This window comes from Lactuca saligna, chromosome 6 (genome assembly GCF_052625555.1).
Source record: "Lactuca saligna cultivar CGN05327 chromosome 6, ASM5262555v1, whole genome shotgun sequence".
NCBI lineage: Eukaryota > Viridiplantae > Streptophyta > Magnoliopsida > Asterales > Asteraceae > Lactuca > Lactuca saligna.
This window is the reverse complement of record NC_136422.1, coordinates 159,232,886-159,257,560: the sequence shown is the minus strand read 5'-3', so window position 1 is coordinate 159,257,560 and position 24,675 is coordinate 159,232,886. Positions and strand designations below refer to the sequence as shown.

General features: G+C 34.8%; 1 protein-coding gene across 1 annotated transcript; it reads right to left on the bottom strand.

The window, feature by feature from the left end:
* Nucleotides 1-7,825: 7,825 nt before the first annotated feature.
* LOC145003348 (WAT1-related protein At1g43650-like) lies at nucleotides 7,826-10,954 on the bottom strand. The gene is made up of 7 exons (XM_078962476.1): nucleotides 10,694-10,954; nucleotides 10,548-10,610; nucleotides 10,325-10,441; nucleotides 9,992-10,244; nucleotides 9,728-9,886; nucleotides 8,561-8,712; nucleotides 7,826-8,422 (listed from the first exon to the last, which is right to left on the bottom strand). The coding sequence occupies exons 1-7, from the start codon at nucleotides 10,897-10,899 to the stop codon at nucleotides 8,287-8,289; spliced, it is 1,086 nt and encodes a 361-aa protein (XP_078818602.1). The 5' UTR covers nucleotides 10,900-10,954; the 3' UTR covers nucleotides 7,826-8,286.
* Between the last annotated feature and the right edge of the window lie 13,721 nt (nucleotides 10,955-24,675).

The following is a 24,675-nucleotide window of genomic DNA, read 5'->3' as shown; positions in this document are numbered from 1 at the left end:
GGCATTCCTCTTCACAATTCGAATTTTGAGAACATAGCAAATAAAACATTGTGCATCGGGTCCCATACGCTTCGGGTATAGGATCGATTGCAAATGCTTTAATGTTTGACCATTCTAAAATTTTCCAAATGTCTAGCGCATTTAGAGGGAAAAGGGACTTGAATTGGTTTTGACTAAAATAATTAAACAACTATCAAAGGACAATCCAAAGTTCGACGAGGATTGATCGCTTGTGAGTAGTTGGAAGTATAGTATTGGAAGATATGGAAATGTTCTCATATTGGATGGACCATATCGACATCATTACGAATAGATAAGATTCTATTAAGAATGAGTTGTCATATGGAAAATATGGAAGCGTGTCCATATTGGGAAATTGAATATTGAAAAATCTATGACTAGATTAGAAACCTTTATGTGAAAGGATGTTCAAAGGAATGTACTTAGAGTGAGAGACATCATATCTAAGGAATTGTCTTGTAACAATCTCTGCTAGAGGACTTTGTAACATCATTGACAATAGTCTTTGTGACTTTGGTGCAGTGACATTACAAAAGGATCGTTGCATAAAGTGTTAGAATCTATTATATTCTATAAGTAACAAGAATTTGATATTCTTACACTTAAGAAAATGGATTTGGAGTTGTAAAATGAGAATGATTGGAAATGTGTTCAATTTGTCTATTTCACAAAGTAAAAACCATAGGTTAACATTGTGTGCATGCTAGGAGCATGGGACAAGTGTAATAATTCAAGTAAGAAGTTGATTACCCGAAACGACAAATAATGAGTAATCGATATGGTGATAAATAAAACGTGTTTTATTTATGCTCAAAGAGTTGAGGCCATATGGGATTAGTATTATTCTTGTGTTTCACTTTGCATGTTTTGAATTCCAGAATAATTGAGTTTATTGAGAATAATCGAATTATTCAAACGGGCCACAGTCGTTCATATGTTGGAAGTAGATATGAATGAAGACTGTCATGAATTGGTGTGTGGATTGTCTAGAAGAGTATTAGACATAAGCAAATGTTTGCTGCAACGTTCATGAGTGCTTATGAATATGATTTGAGCATTGGATTAAACCCACGCTCACTTGGATCACTCCATGAATTGTATTATGAGTGATTGGTGAGACGATAACATCTTATATTCTTGAAACCGAGATGTGTGAGTTGTATCTTGCAAATTGGTTGCACATTGATAATATGTAAACGCACTAGTAACTTGGTGTTATAAAACATATTGTTGTGTGTGATTCGGTGAGTGAGTGCAAGCAAGCATTGTATCAAAGTTTATCCGTTCCTTTTATTCAAAGAATAAAAGCGATATCTTTGGGCCCCTCGATGGTTTATTGATGACAAACGTAAATGCTCGGCCGGGCTAGGGCTAATTTGATTTGTTCAATTAGTCTGTCGTTATAAATCAGAAATCGATATATAGTACAAAGAGAATGATTTGAAATCATATCTCATACGATATCTAGAATGGAGGAATATATGATCCCTTATCTAAGGACACGCGTATCTGATATGATCAGAGTTGACAACGGCTTTGGAAAGCTACGATTGCAGATCAGGATCTGAAGTCATACGCAGAATAGTTGTTAGACTTATCCAAGTGGGAGACTGTTGGATTAGTGTCTAAGTCCATAACTATTTTGGTATGTACTTGACCCGATGGTGCATGGTCCTTTTGGGTTGCCTTCACCAAAGCAACCTGATAGGATGAATTATGGAGAGTAAGGATTAAATATGATTTATTAATGTATTATGAGAATAATATATTAAAGGAGAAATCATATTGTTTAATTAATATTAGTCAATAATTAATTGGTAATTAGTTTTGTGACTAAAAGAGATTAATTAAACTTAAGGGACTGGAATTGTAATTATAAGATAATTGCAATTTGGGCCATGGATTGCCTTATATTAAGGGATGGACGAATTCTAATGGGAAACCCATAAGGAAATCGTCCATGGGCTTAATTAAAGGAGTCTATGGGTTGCTTAGGGCTTAAGCATCCAAATTAGGGTTTCCTTGTTAGATAACCCTAATAGCCCAACTATATAAAGACCCCTTAAGGCTAAAAAATGTGGCTTAGCTTCTTGTTAGGGTTTCACACGTTTTGGGCAGCCTCCAACCTCTTTCCTCTTCATCCTCTTGCTTATGGTGTTTGTGAACTATTAGAGGAGTGACACTTGTGACTCTAAGCCTTCCGAAGTCAATTCAAGGAGGAATTGGGATTGTTATTGCTACATAACAATCAAGGTATGATCTTAAACCTAATTACATATTAATATGATTACTTGAATGCTAGAATTAGAGTTTATAGTCTTGGATTCAAAGCATGTACAATAGAGAAACCTAGATCCAAGCATTAGGGTTTGTATGAGCACATAAGATTTCTTATGACCAAAACCCATCACGTTGGGCATATGTGGAGTATGCATAGTGTATGTGTAGATTTCGAGACCCTAATTATAGGGTATTACTCCTTATTTAAGCCTTTTAATAGCCTCACTTGGTCATGTTTAGACATCCTTTACATTCCCTTGTCCAGAAATCAAAACCTTAGTGTGTTGTTGAGAGTTTTGAGCCATAAAGAGTGTTTGTTAGTGCTTTACGAAGGAGCAAAAGAAGTGGACCACTTGGAGTCATGCTTGGAGATTGAGGATCCGGGATTAGCACATCATTTTCTAGCCTTGTGTGGTAAAAAGCTCAAAACTTCCTATCTATGATACTAGATCTAGTTAGTTTGCTATTTTATGCATTTTAAACCCTTGAAGTGATTGATGAGCTTCTTGATTCACTCCAGAAGTGATTGATGGTAGATCTAGGTTTCTTTTGGTCCCTTTATCCATAAAAATGCAAGATTTGAGGTGTTTATGGACTCATGCATGTGTTAAGACCATTTTTAAGCACTTTTGAGCTCTAGAGCCACTTTAAGTAATGCATGCACATAAATTTGCCAACTTTACACGATAAGTCACCTTAAGGAAGTCAAATATGAGAGTAAGGAGTAAGTGTTGAGTGGATTACGTGGTTAATGATGAGGGATGGCCAACTGATAAAATTATTGAAGAAGTAGTTTTTCGGGTATGTTATGTTGAGGACAACTTGTACACAAGTTGTTGAATCGCTCCCAAAAATCATGAAAAGTATCATTCTCCCCTTGAAGAATCCCCAAAATGTCACTTCTTTGACTTGATATCCGGGAAGTGGGATAGAACTTGCTATTCAATGCTTTGAGTAACTCTCTCCATGTGTGAATATATCCTGATGGTAAGTTGAATAACAACTCTCTAGCTTTATCTTCCAAGGTGAAATGGAAGGCAGTTAACTTGAAATCACCCAATGTCACATGTTCGGGCAACATGCTAACACATATCATATGAAAGGACATCAAATACCTTTGAGGATCTTCTTTATCCAACCCATGAAACTTGGTGAGTTGATGTATGAAACTTGACTTCAATTCAATCCCTCGGCGGTTTACGAGATAAACAATACCAGCAGGTGTGTAAGTAACATCTATGTCCATCATTTGTGTAAGTGTCAACTCTTGAGGAGGATTGGGTGGATAAGGATATTGGGATATTATTGCATGTAATTGGGAGGCTGTTGGTAAGGTGGGTATGGGTATTGTTGGTGATTGTATATTTGTGTTAGATAAGGTTGGTAGTTAGGATATTGGTTGTAGGGGTTGTTGTTGTGGGTGCATTAGGTGTTGGTACATTGGAGGGTGTTAGTAATTAGGTTGATTTGGTTGGTGTGCTTGTGGTTGTTTAACTTGAAAGAATTGTTTTGAAGTTGGTTGTTTTGAAGGAAGTTTTGGTTTTGTTGTTGTTGATAATTTGGTTGATGAGGGGGTTGATTCCAAGGTGGCATATTTATGAGAGGTTCTTGGTGTTGTTGTTGATTTGGTTGTTGGTGTGGGTTGTCTTGGTTGTCTTGGTTCTTGCTCATTCAAGTGGGATTTTAAATGATAATTAAGCATGAATCCTTCAAAAGCCCACAAATATCCAAGGGTTTTAGGCAAAGTTAACCAAAATAGAGAAACTAGCCACTCATGACAACAATATAACAATCATAAAAGTGTGTTTGCATCAAGAATCTACCAGTTACTTAAAAAGATGAGAAGAATGAGCATCCAAGCTCCCAAAATCGCCTCTGCGGGTCTCTAATGGTAGAAAATCGAAGTGTCTCCGAAAGATCCACCCCCCAAGGTAAATGGTAAACAAAATGACCAAAATGCCCAAAAGTGTGCAGTTGCGCGGGTATCCGCGCAAGTGTTATGCGAATGAGATTCCACCCTCGTAAGTGTTGATGGAATGCTATTGGTCCATTCTTCTCCACTACCCATTTCACTACCCAATATTCCCTTGGTCCCTTCCATGACTCACATGATTTGAATTTAGCCAATCACCTTCAAGCTTTAAATATGGATAGTTCATGCCCAAAATAAGAATCCATGACCCATCTTCAAAAGCCCACTTCATCCAAATCTTCAACTTTTTAAGCCCAAATCTCCTTTGATGGATCCATAAAGCCCAATAAAGCATCAAAAAGCCCACCAAGCCCAACTCCATTGAAACCGCAACTGCAATGAGCTCCAAAACCCTACAAAATATCTCATCCAAAATAGAAAGTACCCGACACGATCTATGATAAAGAAAATTATAAAGAATATACAGTACAATATTAATAAAAAGAGCTAAAAATACTAAAATAAACTAATAAAGATAAGGAAATAAAACAAGTTATCACACGTACTAGCCCCAGAGCATGTACGCTAAGCGTACGAGCTGAGTATGCCCCGCGTACTCAGCAGTGGGCTTGAATATTTTGGGTTTTTTGGTATTGGGACCATTTTGGACCTTAGGAGTCTAGGGATTTGTTGGGGCATAAGAATTCTATTTTTGGGATGATACTATTTTATTGGACTCTTTTGTGTTGAAGGCCCACGAAGGGATGTGGGCCAAATTTGGAAGATTGGGCCATATTTAGACTTTGATGATCATTTTGGAATTTCGGCCATTTGGATAATTGGCTTGGGACAAGCTAGGTAAAGGGTAAAAGGGTCTGTTATCCTATTTTGGACTCTTAGTGTGATTCACGATCCAATTATTAATTTAGTGTTATTTTGTAATTGATAGTGTAGGGATTTTAGCGGACTAGCAGCCAGAGATTTATCTGTGAGATTCAACAGTCTGAAGTGAGTTTCCTCAATGTGTTTAGTGGGTCGAAGGCTTCAATGCCGACCCATGGTTTATTAAGTTAGGATGCTAGTTGTGTGTGTGACTCTTACATGTGTATGCATTGGTATATATGCCGAGCGGGGCTCGATGCCGGGAGAGGCTCAATAACTGTATTGTACGCTATTATCCTTGTGACTATTGTATGTGTTAGTATGATTATGAGTTTATATTCTTATATGTGTATCGGGCGGGATCCGATGTCAGATGGGGCTTGGTGATTGACAAATCTGTAAACCGAGCGGGGCTAAATGTCGGGCGTCGCCTGAGGCCAGGTGGGGCCTGATGAAGGGTGGGGGCCCAGTATGTGTTTATTTTGTATGGTGTGGGGTATTTTAGGGAACTCACTAAACTTTGTGTTTACGGTTTTTAGTTTATGTTTCAGGTACTTCTAGCTCGAAAAGGAAGAGCTTGTGATGATCGTAGAGCATACACCACCTTATTCCACATTTTGTGATTTACTCTGATGTGATATGATATAGTGAAATACTTTTGTCTATCTTGGTTGTATGAAAATGCTTTGAATTACCATTTTATTTAAATAAAAGCTGAATCTTCGGAGCTACTCGTTTGCATAGTTTATTGTTATGAAAATAAAAATTTTACTATGAATTTTTGAGACGTTAAATAATGGTCTTATTTGAACACTTCCAAAAACTTTGTTACTTAGACGTGTACCAAAAAAAAAAAAAAATAGATACCCTGATGTAAATTAACTAAAAATTTAATTACTTTAGTAAGTCAATTTACCGAATTTTGTATATACAAAGTAATATTCCCAAGTTCTCACTTTATATATATATATATATATATATATATATATATATATATATATATATATATATATATATATATATATATATAGTGAAATTCAATACAGAACCATAATTAAAAAATAACGATGGAACCAATCGTTAGCGTTGGAAATCATAATGACCAACGGTCAAGAAAATAGATGTACACTTTTCAATTGGATGCACACACAGAGGATTATACCAAAAAAATTCACCTCCTTACAAAAAAAACTCACCTATTTTTTTCGTTTTTAAATATTTTTTAGGCCACATTTTTTATCAAAAAAAAAAAAAAAAAAAAACCGCATTTACCGCCATTCTCGATTTTTCGATCTCTTTCCATAGAGATTTATGTTGATATATAAAAAAGGAAAAAAAAAATTTTTAAAAAAACTCACTTTATTTTTTTTTAGTTTTTTCAATATTTAAGTTTATTTTTTTAAATAAACTAATTATACTGTTAATATTTCAATTTTTAACATTCAGAATGTAAAAAAAACTCCATCAGTTCATATTCACATTGTGAATTTGATTTATTATTATGCATACTGTGAATCTGAAAATGTTCATAATGTGAATCTAAACAGGTTCACAATATTAATCTGAACAGGTTCACGATGTGAATCTGAACTGAAATATCGGTTTTTTACATGAATATGATTCTATATTAAAAATATACAAAAAAGTATGAATTTTGATATATTTATTAATTTTTTTCTATAAAAAATAGACCTTAACTTTTCAACAAAAAAATGAAGTGAATTTTTTTCGAAAAAAATTTTGTTTTTTTATATATGATCATGGATCTTTATGGAAAGATGACGAAATATTGTAAACAACGGTATATTTAATTTTTTTTTTTGATATAAAACATAGCCTAAAAAATTTTTTAACGAAAAAAAAAATGAGATTTGTTATAATCCGGTTTATGTGTGTCTATTGTAAAAGTCTACAACCTTTCTTTTTACAGTTTATCGTTTTAAATTTCGACGCTTTGGTTTATTTCTTTGGTTATTTAATTAATAATGGTTCTATATATATATATATATATATATATATATATATATATATATATATATATATATATATATATATATATATATATATATATATATATATATATATATATATATATATATATTTGATAATGATGCTTTAAAAAACGGCTTCTAATTAACATGATTAAAAAGAGATTATTCACCTAAAGAAAACACATGTGTGCCTTGTTTACATGATCAATCATTCACTTCATGGTCATTATAATCGTTGCAATTAACTTGTATGTAGTACGTTTCTTACAGCCATAAATAAACTTCAATTAATTCGTTTCTTAATTATAAAATTATTATTTAGATTTTCCTTGATGATCGTGTATGACATTTTAGTTTGTATTTTTTGAACAAGGATTTTTAGTTATATTTAAGACATATTAAATGGAAACAAATCAAAAAACACAAAATCACTTAAAGAATGTTTGCACCCTATAGTATGTAGGAGGGAAAGGGGTCTTTCATACTACATCCCTTCCAAATTAATTGTACACATTTGATTTTTAAAGTATTTATTATTTAACTTTAAAATCTTAAATATTTTTGGTTTTTTTAGATAATACTTGATGAAAAATATATGAATGAATTATATTTTAAATGCTTTTAATTGTCATAAGTTTTATCAAATAATGTATAACACAAATAAAAAATTTTAAAGTGAAAACCGAATAAAAAAAACTTTAAAATTCAAAAATAAACAATTAATTTGAGAACTAGGGAGTACAAAACTAAAAATTTTACTTATAAAGTCAAGAACAACTTTAGATAGTACAAGCATTCATATAAGGAAGTCAACCGTCACAACGATTCAAGCCAACAGTTACGACCCATCTATATAACCATGCATCCCAACTTTTCTTTTCTGGCAGTTAATGACTTTTAAATTACTAAATTAACCCTTAATTAACACTTAGTCCTAAATATACATCATCTAATGTAACGAATAATCCTTAAGTCTAGCTTATTTTCAAATAACATAACATTAAAAAAAAATGATCCGATATATATATATATATATATATATATATATATATATATATATATATATATATATATATATATATATATTATGGGCCACGTTGATGGGGTACATTGTGTTGAGTGACGGCCACCATTTTCGTGCGTGCCTATGATCGATACAATCTGGCCCCCAGCTTGTCGTTAGGATTTGACACATTTTAATCACTCTTGCGTTTTAATGGACTCCAACGTGGTTTCCTCTTCAGGTTTTTGTTCACTGATTTTACCATCAAGTTCTTTGCTCTTTCCCCATAAAACAAGGTACAATCCAGCTGCTAGTAACACCGCTCCACAAACACTGTAACATGATCAATGTAAAATTTATGATCCCCTAATATGCATTTTAAAGTAAAATGGAACATTAGGGTTAAAATATAGGGTTTCAAGAAAAGATAGGTTTTAATTAATTAATTTTTAGAGAAAGTGAAATACAAACCTTCCCACGTAAAGGATTTCTTTCCAGACGAATGCAGATACGATGGCAGTTATGATGAGAGCCAAAGGAGTGAACATAGAAGTGAAGACTGGCCCCCTCTTTTGTATTGACCATAGTTGCAACCAATATGTAAATGCTGTTACAATTACTCCCTATCATATTCCCAAAAAATCCAAATCAGCTATAGTCCAAAAATAGAAATATAATATACGATTTTCGTAGTAAACCAACTAAAGAAGGCAAGAAATACTTTAATTTTGGAACGAAGAGAGTGGAATATATAATGCACGAGAAACACTTTTTTTTATAGCCCTTAATCTTAGCTTTTTTCAGTAAACCACACAAGCCTAAATTAAGTTATGGGCATATTGGTATGGTGTCGTCAGAATATGTCACGTGTAAAACAAAAATTAGCAAGTCGTTAGTAGCAGTCAAGTACTGCTCTTATGTTGTTTTTTTTGAACAACAGACAATCTTAAAAGGTGTTCTATGTGTAATGAGTTCGGTTTTGTGGGTACAGGAAACAAAGTGAGGAGCAATAATGTTCATATAGAATTCAAGGGATGTTCCCTATACCAATAAGCTATAGGTCTAGGGAACGTACATCTTTCCACTTTTGGCACTATCATAAAGTTCATCTATAACAAAATTAATTGTTATGGATAATCTAATTAAACCATCTCATTTATTTAATAAGAAATTTGAATGAGTTGACAAAATAGGAGAAAGAAAGTTTTCTAATTTTTAAATATATATTATAAATTCTTTTTTTAATGTCTGTTGAGCTTTACAGGGTTTAATTAATTGTAAATTTTTTTTTATAGATTTGTATAAGGCACCCAAAACAGTTATTGTGAGTTTGTGCCACTTTTTTGTAAACTTCTACCATACGTATATTTGTTTTTCATATATAAGTCAAAATGAGCACTTGAGATAACCGATAATGACCAAATATAGTGCGAACTAAAGGAAAAAAAACTTTACTAGTAACTTGTAAGTGCTAATAACATGAATAGAACTTTGAAATAGATTACTACGCTTTCTTTGGTTACCCTAAATCCTACGTGATTTAACATCGCTACAACTATGCATGAAGAAATAGACGCAATCGAAACCTAACGAAATTAAATTTATAAATATGTGAAAGATGAAATGAATAGTGCATACACAGTAAGCCACTGAAAGGAGATTAACATCCCACCCAAGCTTCCATGATGATAGGTTCCTTTCCATGGCTCCGGCCCACAGTGTTGCTTGTATCATGCTAAAGAAACACTGAAGAGTAATTAGAGTTAGCTTCGCTGGATATTCCTTCATAATAGGGGCCTGTAAAAAGAACCCAACGAAACGAAGTTTATAATTAGAAACTCATAAAGACGAAAAAGAAAAGGTAATAACTATGAACATCTTCGTTGTGTCAACTAATATAACCTGCATAATGCTCCAACAAGACCAAAGAATGTTTGCGAAAAGAATTGTAAGGGGCCCTTTAATAAACTCTCCTATTGAACTGAATTGATTTGTCGTTGAAGCAATTTCACTGATTTCCCCAGAAGTGTACCATGTCATGAAGTTCAAAGATGGCCCTTTAACGAAAGCAAACACAAGAGCCCCACAAACTGAAACTATTGATCCAATCAATTTAGCCCAACCATGCAACTCTTTTATGAAGACTCTCTCAATCCTACAAGTTTTCGAATCAAAGTATTGATTATCATTTATCTCATAGTATATGAATTTTACTTAAAGCTTGACAAGATATACCTTAGAATAAGAGCTATGACAAAGGTAATAGCTGGAATCAAGTTAGTCGAGGCAGCAGCAAACGTTGCAGATGTATGATTGAGTCCATGATAGTACATATTCAAAGTTATGGTTAACCTGAAGCAAATTTGTTATAAGTTTGAGTATCGAAGCCAAAGGATCATACGCAAATTATTGAACAAGATAGTTGATTAGCTAAAGAGTGGAGTTATTATATAATTACCCTATTAAAGAACTGAAGAAAATCTTCCATAATAAGGTATAGGATAACTGAGGTACATCCTTCCTACACAAATTTAGGAAAAGATTAACTTAAAGATTTTGATCACAAATTACTTTAGAACTCAATAAATGAATAAAAGTTTGGACCTTTCGAAGAAGTAAGCGACTGGGGCAAGTGAGAGAGTGGCAAAGGCTTGACGATAAACAACAAAGATGAAAGGATTCATTCCTGAAGAAATGGATGCTTTGGATAACAAAGCCATGCCTGCATATATAGCCTGAACTAGAAGCATTGCTATGTATGGTTTGTTGCTCTCATAATTCTCTACAAGTGTCTGTAAATTCATCATCATGGTTTTCTTTGATTTTTTTGGGTTCTCTTTTGCTTAATGAAGTTGATGTCTTCTGGACTTGGGCAGCTTGTTATTTATAGGGAAACCCGTAAACCAACTTTGCTTTTCGCACTTTAGAAAGCTACTTCGATATTATTTGAGCATGTGTTTTTTTGTATGTGTGCTGTATTTTTTGTGAGATTTTCACGTGTAGATTTTGGAGTAGTTTCTTCCTTTTTTTCGTAACTATGTTATTTGAGGTGACTGACAGGTACTAATGACATTTTTTGAAACATTTTTTTTCCTATGCGAATTGAATATATGGGGTCCTAAAATATATTGGCTTAGGAATATATACATAAAAATCTCAAATTTTTAATTTTTTTTAATGAAGTCTTAAAAATTTTTAACAGAAAAAACAAATTATTAAACATTTTGTCCAAATTAATAAAAAAAAACATTTTTTTATATTTGATAGATTATATAATTTTTTCAAAATATTGAAACTTTTATGTTAAAAATAATTTTGTAATTTTTTTGAAAATTTTCCAAAAAGTTTAAAACTTTTTTTTTTTTAGATTTCCCTACAAAATATTGGAAAAATATAACATATACGTTTTATCTTTACATAAATTATACAATACTCTTTATACTTTATATGTCTTGTGCTATTCCGATTTGTCATTGGTACAAAAAACCATTAGGTACACTCTTATAAAAGAAATCATTCACATATCTTTTTAAAAGAAGGAAATACACGAATATATATATATATATATATATATATATATATATATATATATATATATATATATATATATATATATATATATATATATATATATATATGTATATATATATCATGACAAACTAAAACTACTTAATTATTAAACAACAAAGAACGTGTAATAATCACGACACAAAAGAAATGATACGGAGGGTAAAATTTTAGAGCAACGGGAACGGGGTGAATTTCAAAGAACAAAAAAAATACATGCTTAGGTTGTAACATGTTATCTTAACAACATAAAACCAACATAATTATTAAGTCGGTCATGCGATACTACAAAAAATCATATTCTTGTTGATGACAAGGACTTTTAGCGACAACATCAACTTGAGTTGTCGCTAAAAGTCTCTGTCGTCGACAAAGATGTTTTTCAGTAATGCTTTGGGGGACCGATCCGAGTGAACCCTTTCTGGAAAAGCCCAACTGTCCGATTGATCTGTTGATCCTACAATTGGGAGTCCGTTTCGCCTAAACTCAATAGCGGCGACATCAATACCGACAATTTTTGTCGTCGGTAAAGGTCGAATAAAGGATGCGGTAATAATTCCCTCCATAGCTGTCATAGCAATTGAATCGTGTCGCCGGTATTGCTTCATGCAGATAAACAAAAATCAATCGATGCATCTTTTCCATTTATGTTTTTTTTTCTTCCATAGTTGCACTCAATTTTTTCCTTATTCTTCGACGAGTTGCATCAATTCAAGCCACCACCGATAACTGCACATTTTTTCTTCCCTACTGTGAGATTTCAATGAGAAAAGAAGATATCGGCGACACAATTATAGTTTCTCCGATGAGTGTAGAGCATTTCCGGCAATGGTAGGGCATCCCCAGCTCATTTCTCTTTCTCTTGTAACATTGATTTTTAGCTTATAATAGTGATTATTGAAAAAAATTAACATTTTCACTTTTTGATTTCATGCTTTACTGGCAATTGTTGCTGTCACCCCAATGACTACCGCCACTACCGCACCATTTGTTGATTTCCGCCACCACAGGTTCTATTTACTGTGAATTTTGAGATTTATTGCAAAATATATGTCTTTATATAAATTATGTGGAATTTGCATATGTGCATATCTGATATATGTATGTGAATCTATATGGTTTGTGTATGTATGTGAAAATATGCGTATTTCGTGTATAAGTGGTATATGTATGTGAAAATTTATGTATTTGATATAAGTAGGATGTTATTATATATGTATGTGAAAGTATGTTGTAACACTGTAAATTTTCAAACAAATTGTTCATATTTAAAATCACATAATTCTCATAACACGGTTCACAAATCTCCCAAATGACAATTTATCAAAATCAGATGTTCATAAATTGTTTAAAACACAATCCAAGATCCTCAAAACATATCTCCGTCTCATGTGCGCAATCAAGTCGGCACCTTCTCGCGATCCTGAGAAGTTCCTGAAACACATATCACATAACACGGTAAGCACAAAGCTTAGTGAATTCCCCAACATACCACATGCACAAATAATAAGCCTCTCATGGCTATAACTCGACATGGACCCTCTAGTCATGCGTCTCGGTGAGGAACCTCTGGTCTCACTACTCGGTGTGGACCCTCCGGTCTTACAGCTCGAGTTGGACCCTCCAGTCTTGTATCTCAGTTAGGATCCTTCGGTCTCACAGCTCAGGTTGGACCTCCGATCTTATCTCAAAATACACAGAATAATATAGCATATATCACAAAGACAAAATGCATAATATCACAATACTCAATATAATCACATAAGACCCTCTAGTCACACAAAGATTACCACTCTAGGTAAGAATAGTAACAAGACTCACCTCGCAAACAAAAAAGCAAATAGACCTCGTACACGAATCAGTGATCTAGCCTCAACCTAACATATATGAAAATTATCTCTAATTAACAATCCAATCACAACTCTAAATAAATCAAGTGCTATTCTCTCTCTTTCTCTCTCTCTCTCTCTCTCTCTCTCTCTAACTCTTAGGATGGGTAAAATACCATTTTACCCCTCCATGGTCCCCATAATCCTTGTATTGACCAAACCCTAAAGTCAACAGAAGTCAACACTCGAGTCAACAGTCCATGTTGACCCAACTCGCCGAGTGCATCTATGTGAATCGCCGAGTACCCTCGTTTCTTTAGAAATGTCGCAAAAATCCAACTTAACTCGTTGAGTTGTCTCACTAACTCGCCGAGTTACTCATGTCCAAAATCATCGGGGAAAACCCTAACCTACCCGTCTAGTCAGCTCATCGACTCGTCGAGTCCTTTTAGACTCTTTTCTCATTTAGACATTTTAAGGTAGATTTATAATCCCAAACTCTAGATCTAGCCTCCTAAGGCTGAGATACCATGTAAAGCTACAAGATTTGCATCCATGCATGCCACTTAGGGCTTGAAATGCCAAAATAAGTTTTATTTATGGTCCAAAGCAATAAAACTCTCCTCTAGTTTGATAAAGCTTGGACCTTTGGGCTTAAGGGAACTCACAAGGTCCATATCTGATGTCTCAAACACTTAGCAAGCTCAAGTCACTCAAAATCTCAAGGAAATATGAAAAAAAGCCATAAAAGCTTCCTATCAACAAGTTCTAATAAATACGATGAGCAAGGTGGTGACTTTTACCTTCCAATAGAAGCTCAAGGTGGATGAACACTAGATTCCATAGTCCTTCCTCGTTCATTGCTTGATTCTCCCTTCTTCTCTTCCACCAGTTCACAAAAACACTCAAATATTATTTCTCTTTCTCTATTAGCTCAAAATGGACGATTAGAGTTTCACACAAGGGAGTAACGTGGTTGGTGAGGCAGAATTGAGGGCTTAAGGTCCTTTAAATAGGAACCAACCCCAGAGATTTAGGGTTTCCTCTCACAGTGCCAACTTGTCGAGTTGGCCTCTCTGACTCGTCGAGTTGGTCATAAACCCACGTGCCCAATTCGTCTCTACTCGACGAATTGGGGCATCCAACTCGTCGAGTTGCTCAATCAACTCATATATATATATATATATATATATATATATATATATATATATATATATATAATGTCATAAAAACCCTTAGGTTTTTCAGAAATGTGCGGTTTTACCCTTTGACAGCATTTTGGTTCATTTATACCGCAAACTTGCAATTTTTTTTTTTCGGTTTTACCCTTTTAACAGGTTCAGCAGGGTACCTGCTTAGGTGGCAAGCCACGTGTGTGCTGAATGGACTGATTTTGCTGACGTGTCAGCCACATAAGCGCTGACTGTGCTTTATACATTTAATACAAAAATTGAAGGCTTTTAGGGAGAATGGAGTGAAGGGGATTCGAACCCACAACCTCCAATTTAGAAAGCATAGTGCATACCACTAAGCTGGGAAGGTTGTTGTGTTTATCAACCTGAAAACATTAGATATAATGTATATTAACGAAAAAATGTATATATAATAATAATAATAATAATAATAATAATAATAATTATTATTATTATTATTATTATTATTATTATTATTATTATTATTATTATTATTACTTTTTTTTTTTTTTTTATAAGTGTATACATATATTTTTAATTATAGTTTAAAGGTATAATCATATTTATAAAAGTACAAAATACATTTTTAAAGATTAAAAAACATATTTAATGGTATATATATTTTTTAAGAATATGTTTTTTAAAGCATGTTTGGTTTATTTATATACTTAAAAACGCAATTTTAATATATATATATATATATATATATATATATATATATATATATATATATATATATATATATCTTACGATTTTAAAAGTACAAATATATTTTAAATTACGTTTGTAAAGGTATAAATATGATTATCAGTATAAAAAATATTTTTTTAAAGTTTAAAATACATTTTTGTAAAGGTATTTATACACTTAAAAACATATGTACGCCTATAAAAGCGTAGTTTTATGAAGAAATATGTATTTATAGACTTAAAATGATTTTTTTAATATATTAATACTTTTCAAAAAAATGTATTTTAATCTTTAAAGGCGTACATATGTTTTTAAATGTATAAATAAACCAAATACGCTTCAAATATATATATATATATATATATATATATATATATATATATATATATATATATATATATATATATATATGTTCTTTAATCTTTAATAACGCATTTTGTACCTTTATAAATATAATTATACATTTAAATTATAATTAAAAATATAAGTATACACTTATCAAAAAAGAAAATAATAATAATAATAATAATAACAATAATAATAATAATAATAATAATAATAATAATTATTATTATTATTATTATTATTATTATTATTATTGTATATACATTTTTTCGTTAATATACATTATATCTAATGTTTTCAGGTAGATAAACACAAAAACCTTGGCAGCTTAGTGGTATGCGTTATAGTTTATGAATCGGAGGTTATGGGTTCGAATCCCCCTTACCCCATTCTCCTTGAAAGCTTTTAATTTTGTATTAAATGCAGAAAGCACAGTCAGCGCTTATGTGGCTGACACGTCAGCAAAATCAGTCCATTCAGCGCACACGTGGCTCGCCACTTAAGCAGGTAACCTGCTGAACCTGTTAAAAGGGTAAAACCGAAAAAAAAAGTTGCAAGTTTGCGGTATAAACGAACCAAAATACTGTCAAAGGGTAAAACCGCATATTTCTGAAAAACTTAAGGGTTTTTATGAAATTATCCCTATATATATATATATATATATATATATATATATATATATATATATATATATATATATATTATACCTGGGAGTTAGGATGTTACAATTCCCCCTCACTAGAATCAGACTTCACCCTTGAAGTCATGCCTTGGCAATAACTTTGGGTAATACTCGCGCATCTTAGACTCCGGCTCCCAAGTCCACTTGAATCCCTTCTGATGTTGCCACTGGACCTGAACCACGGGCACCTTTTGTTCCTTAATATCTTCACCTTCCGATCCAAGATCACTATTACCCTCTCAATGTAATTCTTGTTTGCATCTACCTGAATGTCTTCTAATGGTACCACCACCGTCTCATCGGCTACACACTTCCTCAATTGAGACACGTGGAAGGTGTTATGAATCTGGCTCAACTCTACAGGTAGCTCCAACCGTTAACCTACCTTACCCACTCGGTCGATCACCCCGAAAGGAACAATATATCTAGGGTCCAGCTTGCCCCGTTTCCTGAATCGGATTACCCCTTACCATGCTGATACCTTCTGGATGACAAAATCTCTAACCTGGAACTCTAGATCGGATCGTCATCATTCTGCTAACTCTTATGGCGTCTCTGGGCCGTCAGTAACCTCTGTCTGACCTACTGAATCTTCTCATTCGTATTGAGCACTATCTCCTTGCCACGCATCACTCTCTGCCTTACTCTCCCCAACAAATGAGAGTCCGACACTTCCTTCCATATAAGAGCTCGAAGGGGGGAATACGAATACTAGAATGGTGGCGGTTGTTGTAAGCAAACCCATCCAAGGGAAAATAGGTGTCCTAACTTCCTTCGAAGTCCATAACACATGCATGCAGCATGTCCTCAAGCATCTGAATTGTCCGCTCACTCTGCCCGTCTGTGTGTGGGTGGTATGTAGTACTGAAGTGCAATCGGGTAACCAAATCCTCATGAAATTTCTTCCAAAACCTAGAAGTAAAACACATATTCTGATCTGATACTATCGATGTTGGCACTCCATGCCGTGCTACCACCTCTCTCATATAAATCTCGACTAATTTTTCTATAGAAGAGATCTCACTAATAGAAAGGAAGTGAGCACTCTTCATCAACAGGTCCACAATCACCCATATCACATCGACACCTCGCGTAGTCCTCGGTAATTTGGTGATAAAATCTATGCAAATATGTTCCCACTTCTACTGGGGAATCTCTAGAGGCTGTAACGGGCCATGTGGATGCTGGTGCTCCGTCTTAACCCAGCGACTGGTTAAGCACCTCTCAACTACCCAAGCCACGTCTCTCTTTATACAGGGCCACCAATAATCTCTCTTCAAATCCAAATACATCTTAGTGGCCCTCGGATGGATCGAGAATCTCGATCTATTTGCCTCCTCCATTAGTATGCGCCGAGCTCCACCTGTATAGGGCACCCAAATCCGCCCACAGAAAGTCATAAGCCCCTGACTATCCGTTAACTCAGAAATATGCCCGATTATTTGCTCTCTCTTACGGTTCTCTAGTATCATGGCCTCCACTTGGGCAGCTCGGATGGTATCTAGGACTAGAGTCATCACCATCATCCACATGCACACATCTTGTATCGGAGCACTCGCTGCTCTACGTCTCAAGGAATCGGCTACCACATTAGCCTTGCCCGGATGATACAAGATCTCGCATTCGTACTTTTTCACTACATCCAACCACCTCCTCTGACTCATATTCAGGTTGGGCTGATCCATGAGGTATTTCAGGCTCTTATGGTCCGTGTATATAGTACACCGGACTCCATACAGGTAGTGGCGTTAGATCTTGAGGGTGAACACCACCACCCCCAGCTCCAAATTGTGGGTGGGATACCTCGTCTCATGAGGCTTTAACTGCCTCAATGCATATGATATCATGTGCCCACTCTGCATTAACATCGCAACTATCCCTGATATAGATGCATCACATTAAACCACGAATTCCTCCACTCCCTCGGGAAGGGCAAGCCCGTTGCCGAGCGGGGCCCGATGCCAGACGTGGTCTGATGTCGCGGTGAGCCCGATTCTGGACAGGAGTCCGATGCCAGGTAAGCCGACGTCGGGTTCGTCCCGACGCAGTTGGGCATAGTCCCAAAGTTATGTTATATGTTATATGTTATGTGTATGGTATAAGGTAGTTTGGCGGAGATCACTAAGCTTCGTGCTTATAGTTTTACATTTTGGTTTCATGTACTTCTGCTAGCAAAGGGAAGGGCTTGGGATGATCGCATGGCATACACCACAGTTTTATAGCCTGAGATACTTTACTCTGATAATTAAGATGATATTTTGATATTTTGACATTTGATGTGATGTTTTTGGAGAAATATGTTTTATTATGTTTACATGATGATGTTATTTATGGTTTATTTAATAAATTACAAATGAAAATTTTGGACCGCACAATTGAGATGTTTCAAGTTGGTATCAAAGCCTTGGTTTGACGGATTTGGGCACACTTTCGGGTATGTATGAACTCAAACTAAGGAATTGGTATAGAAATTTTCAAATGAAAAACCATTGATGTGCACGAAAGTACCCATTAATTTTAATATTTATAACCTAACAAACTTAACTAACTATGCACTTATAGGCAGTGTACCTAGTCAGATTATAGTATAGCTTAGCTAAGTCGGGTGTCGATCACAGGGAACAGTGTTACTAATTTACTATTAAATTAATCTAATTATTAACAAGCTAAAAGCGTTTTTATCTAATTTTTCAAGTTTAGATGAACTTAAATATTTAACGATAACTTAATCAATAAATAAAATACTTCTATTAGCTCGAAGCCACTTTCACTCAATGGTTATACATTGGCTATAACTATTACTGTTGGTAACCAATTAAGATAGTATTAGTAGTTTAATTCTAACTCTAGTAATTATTAATCAATTCATGTAATTCTATTTATGTTCATACAATAGTTAACACAGAATCAGTTATTAAGTAAGATTGGAGCCATGAAAGATTGATTAATCAAAACACAATTACAGTCATAATATAAGTTCTCTAACACAACTTAATTTAATTATTCAATTACTATTCTAAGATTGGTTTGATCTTAGTTCCAATAACTAATGTTCACTATATTATTAGGTATTCAAGTTCATGCAACATTGTGTTCACTAACTACACAAAACAAGGATTCAAAGCAATTAAATAACTAATTCAAGCATGATAGGTAAAATCAATCGACACAAGCATATCACCAACAATTAAAGTCAAATCTAATGCATTAAAACCATGAGTTCCAGCTTCATCTAGCTAATAGAAGCAACTAGATTTAGCTGGACATATTAACAGTTAAACAAACGAATGTTATAATCCAAAACATATTAAAGTGTACCAAACTATGAATCAATTTATGTACTTCTACTTCCTTGGTGTTGAAACCAGCTTCTAGGTATTTTTCTTCTCTGATTTTTCGTCTTTAGGAACCCCTCTCAGCCACCAAAAGTTTTTCTAATCATAATGGTTAAGGATATATATAGTTGTTGATTTTAATGATTCACGTCGTGAATAATAAGATGTTCACGTCGTGAGGTCCAGATAGCCGTGCCCGTCAAGGATTCCTTCACCCGCGTACATAACTTCTAGAACATAGACTCACGTCGTGAATTTGCTTTTCCCTGATTTTCTTGTCCTTTAATCTTTTAACTCCCAAAGTTTCTTCCTTTGATGTTTGTAGCCCCTTTTCTACAAAATGTCTTCCTTATGGCTGCAAATAACATTTAAACTCATAAGTACCACTATTCTAAACAAATTACCAGTTTATATATATATATATATATATATATATATATATATATATATATATATATATATATATATATATATATATAAATGTACTTAAATATTGCCTAAAAATAGGTATATATATGGCAATATCAACCATTTTCATGAAAGGATTTTGAGAAAAGAAAAGAGTTTTAAAAAAGCAAAAAGAGATTTGAAAAAGAGAAAAGGGTGTGGTGCATGCAATCAGTTGAGCTCAAGAAAGTACTCCCAAATTACCCATATAAGTTTATGTTATGATATGTTTATTAGTTTTATGAGAACTACATGCTAGAATAGGACTGAGGAAGTAGGAAGGATGCCTTATGTGCTTGTTATATGTGTATCAGCTTTATGAACTGCATGCTAGTGCAGATTAGTTGGTATGATGGCCTGATTAGAATGTGCTTGATTATGTGTACTCAATGCTCGAATGCTGCTTGATTTGTACTTTTAGGAGTTCTAGTTGTCTTTTACTAACTAGTAAACGAATATGTTATGTTACATATTGCAAGGACTAAATAATTTCAGAATGTTAGATATACCTCTATTTCGCAGCTCTGGTTTGAGTCCAACCGTTGTAGTATAGGATTTCTCATTCAAAGAATTATCTAGTCTTACTGATATGTAATAGTATTCGCTAGCTAGTTAGGGGGAAATGGTAGGGACTTCTTGTGCAGATGATGGCGAGGAGTGGGATGGAGATTTCCCTAGGGCAAGCCTAAGATGAGAGTAGCACATGAAGCATTAGTAGTAGAATGGACTTGGTGAAGTCAAGGCAGTTCTTGAGGAAGGTACGGATAGATGTGGAGGGTAGTATGAGCCCGTACTATTGAAAGTAGAGGATCCGTACTCGAGTCAAGGAAGGTTCAGATGAGATGAAGGAACTGATGGGTTTTGAGCATTCTAACACTTCCTAAGTGTACATGCAACCCTAACAACCTTGGATCTATGTTTGTCTAATTATCATGCAAAGTTGAATTCCAAGGTTATATTCCTATCTAGCATACATGGGGAACAATTTTTAACTTGAATGAAAGATAGAATAACATACCTTGTTGTTGCTTATGATCCTTGAAACATTGTGAGCCTAGCACCCCAAGTGTGATGCCTCAAATGCTTCACACAACACCAAATGTAAAGGAGTAAACTTTTAAATAATCTTACACTTGCAAAAATCGGCCTAGCCGTCACTTGTTCATGTGTAGCCGATTTTGGTGGAGAATATGATCCTTATATAGTGTTGACACATCTAGGGTTACACCATGTAAACCCTAATGTGTCATGACTCCTCATTTCCATGACCCATGGGTTTGTAACTCCCATGGAGCATCCTATGGGTGGAACCCATCTTGATAATCCATGGAGCCTCTTAGCCCACTATACAAGTTATGGAAGATTTACATAATCAACCCATATATTTACTTAGTTATCTTTTGATCAGTTAAGTAATTCTAAATTAATTCTTGATCAAAATAATTAAATAATACTATTAATATATTAGAACTTATAATATATTAATAAACCACAAGTGTTATTTCTCTCATTTAGTCTATACAATTGCATGGTTCCATGCAACCCAAATGGACCATGTCGGGTCGGGTCAAGTACATACCAGAAATAGTTATGGACTTAGATACCTTATCCAACAGTCTCCTACTTGGATAAGTCTAATAACTATAACTGTAATACTTCAGGAACCGAACGGAAATTGTAGCTCTTTAAAGGTTTCTCGGAACTGAGAAGATGATGATACGCCATTTAAGATAAGTGATCATATAATCCTCTGTTCGAGATATCAACTGGAAAAATACAAGGAACAATGTCTTACTTATTGCCCAGCAGTTTGTTTCCCGATTTCCTATTTGTTTGACAAAGAACTTAATTGAGCACATTAACTTAGTTCTGACCGGGCCTGGTACATAGGTCAAAACAAAATCATCGAGGGGCCTAGATATCAGCTTCTAATCCAAGAAGGAGAAGATAAACTTTGACTCATATGTTTGTTCTACCACTCATTGAATTATACACAAGAGAAAGTTTTATAACATCGAGTTACCAATGCGTTTTCGTACAATCAATGCATAACCAACTCATAAGTAACAAATCATATCTCTAGGTTTAATGACTTATATGATATTACTGTCTCACGATCACTCGAGATAAATTCCATGAAGTGATTCTAGTGATCGTGGGTTGAGTCCAATGCTCAGACCTTATGAGCACTCATGATTGTTTTAGCCATGTCCAATACCTTAGACCTCTGCAACCAATCATGACAGTCTTGATTCACACCTACTTCCGACATATGACTGACTGTGGAGGTTCGAATAATATGATATACCAAACATAATTATTCTGGAAGTCAAAACATGCAAAAGAAATATAGTAAACGATCGAAAAGAGATAGCACCACTTTACTCATAAATAAAACACCTTTTATTAATCATCTAATGTCAATTACACTTTAAAAATTTCAAGGTTATCTAACTACTAAATCTAATATCATCCTTCAGCCCTATGCTCCGAGCATGCTAGAGATGCTTAACTCGAGTCAGTCCCTTCGTGAGGGGATCTGTTGGATTCTCATCCGATGATACCCTCTTTGCCACGAAGAGTCCTTCTTCTATTCAATGTCTGATGAAATGGTATTTTCTGTCGATGTGTCTGGATCTCCCGTGATCCCTTGGTTCCTTAGCTAAGGCAACAATTTCCATTGGCTCCTTAATAGCTGGTACAACTCCAAGGTCTCCAATGAAGTTCTTCAGCCATATCGCCTCCTTTGCTACCTCGCTAGCTGCTATATACTCTAATTCACAAGTTGAATAAACCACTGTATCTTGCTTGGAACTCTTCCAAGAAATTTCTCCTCCGTTTAGTGTAAAGACCCAGCCTGACTGAGAGCGGAAATTATCCTTATCAGTCTGAAAGCTAGCATCACTATACCCTACAACTCTTAAGTCTTCACTTCCACCGAGGGTAAGGACCCAATCCTTAGTCCTTCGTAGGTACTTGAGGATATTCTTTACCGCAGTCCAGTGTGCCTTGCCAGGGTTCCCCTGATACCAGCTAACCATGCTCAAGGAAATGGCTAAATCAGGTCGAGTACACGTCATAGCATACATGATCGATCCTGCAGCCGAAACATAAGGTATTCGACTCATTTCTGCTATCTCAGCCTCAGTACTAGGGCTTTGTGTCTTACTTAATATGGAGTTACTCTGGATGGGTAACTCTTCTTTCTTCGAGTCCTGCATGCTGAATCTCTTCAGCACCTTATCTAAGTAGGTACTCTGACTAAGTCCAATTAGTTGTTTACTCCAGTCTCTCAAGATCCTTATCCCTAGAATATAGACAACTTCTCCTAGATCCTTCATAGAGAAACACTTCCCTAGTCAGGACTTAACTTCCTGTAGAGTTGGGATGTCATTTCCTATGAATGTAGTATGTCATCCACATACATCACCAAAAAACTAACTATACTCCCACTAGCCTTGACATATACACAAGATTCATCTTCACTCCTAGAAAAGTCAAACTCTTTGACTTTATCATCAAAGCAAAGATTCCATCTAGGAGGTGCTTGCTTTAATCCATAAATGGATTTCTCAAGCTTACACACTCTATTAGGGTACTCTGTATTGAGAAAACCCTCTCGCTGACTCATATAAACATCCTCAGCCAACTTTCCATTAAGGAAAGCGGTTTTGACATCCATTTGCCAAATTTCATAGTCATGAAATGCAGCTATGGCTAACAGAACCCTAATAGACTTAATCTTGGCCACTGGAGAAAAGGTCTCATCATAATCAACTCCCAGAGTTTGTGAGAAACCCTTTGTTACCAGTCGTGCCTTATATGTGTGTATATTACCATCCATTTCGGTCTTTTTCTTGAAGATCCATTTTCACCCTACAGTCTTATGACCAGGTACATTCTCAACCAAGTTCCAAACTTGATTGTCATACATGGACTGTATCTCGCTGTCCATTGCCTCTTTCCACTTGGTTGACTCAGGGCCTGCCATGGCTTTCGCGTAACTGTTAGGTTCATCCAGATCTATCAGTGTCTCATCACTGATAAGTGTATCACCTTCCACAGTAATATGGAATCCTTAGTAATGCTCAGGTGCATTCCTAACCCTTGTGTAATGCCTCAGAGGTAAAGACCTGTCAATTGGCTCAACAGAAGTTTCCTCCTCAAGTTGAGTGCTAGGGTTTGAAGTTCCTTCACCGCTTGACTCTTGAATTTCTTCAAGGTCAACTTGCCTCCCACTGTTTCCTGGGCTTATGAACTCTCTCTCTCTCTCTCTCTCTCTCTCTCAAGAACGCCCTCCTAGCTACAAAGACCACATTTTCACTAGGTCTGTAGAAGAGGTAACCAAAGGATTGCTGTGGGTAGCCAACGGAAATACACCTCTCGCTTCGAGGTTCGAGCTTACCATGACTCTCGCGTCTCACGAAAGCCTCGCAACCCCAAATCTTGATGTGGTCTAGTTTGGGTACTTTACCAGTCCACATCTCATGAGGAGTTT

Excerpts from the sequence above, each read along its gene's own strand:
- LOC145003348 (XM_078962476.1), bottom strand. The coding sequence starts at position 10,899 with ATGATGATGAATTTACAGACACTTGTAGAGAATTATGAGAGCAACAAA. Across the intron at positions 10,442-10,547 it reads TTCTTCAGTTCTTTAATAGG|GTTAACCATAACTTTGAATA; the intron begins GTAATTATATAA and ends AATTTGCTTCAG. Across the intron at positions 8,423-8,560 it reads GAAATCCTTTACGTGGGAAG|TGTTTGTGGAGCGGTGTTAC; the intron begins GTTTGTATTTCA and ends ATCATGTTACAG.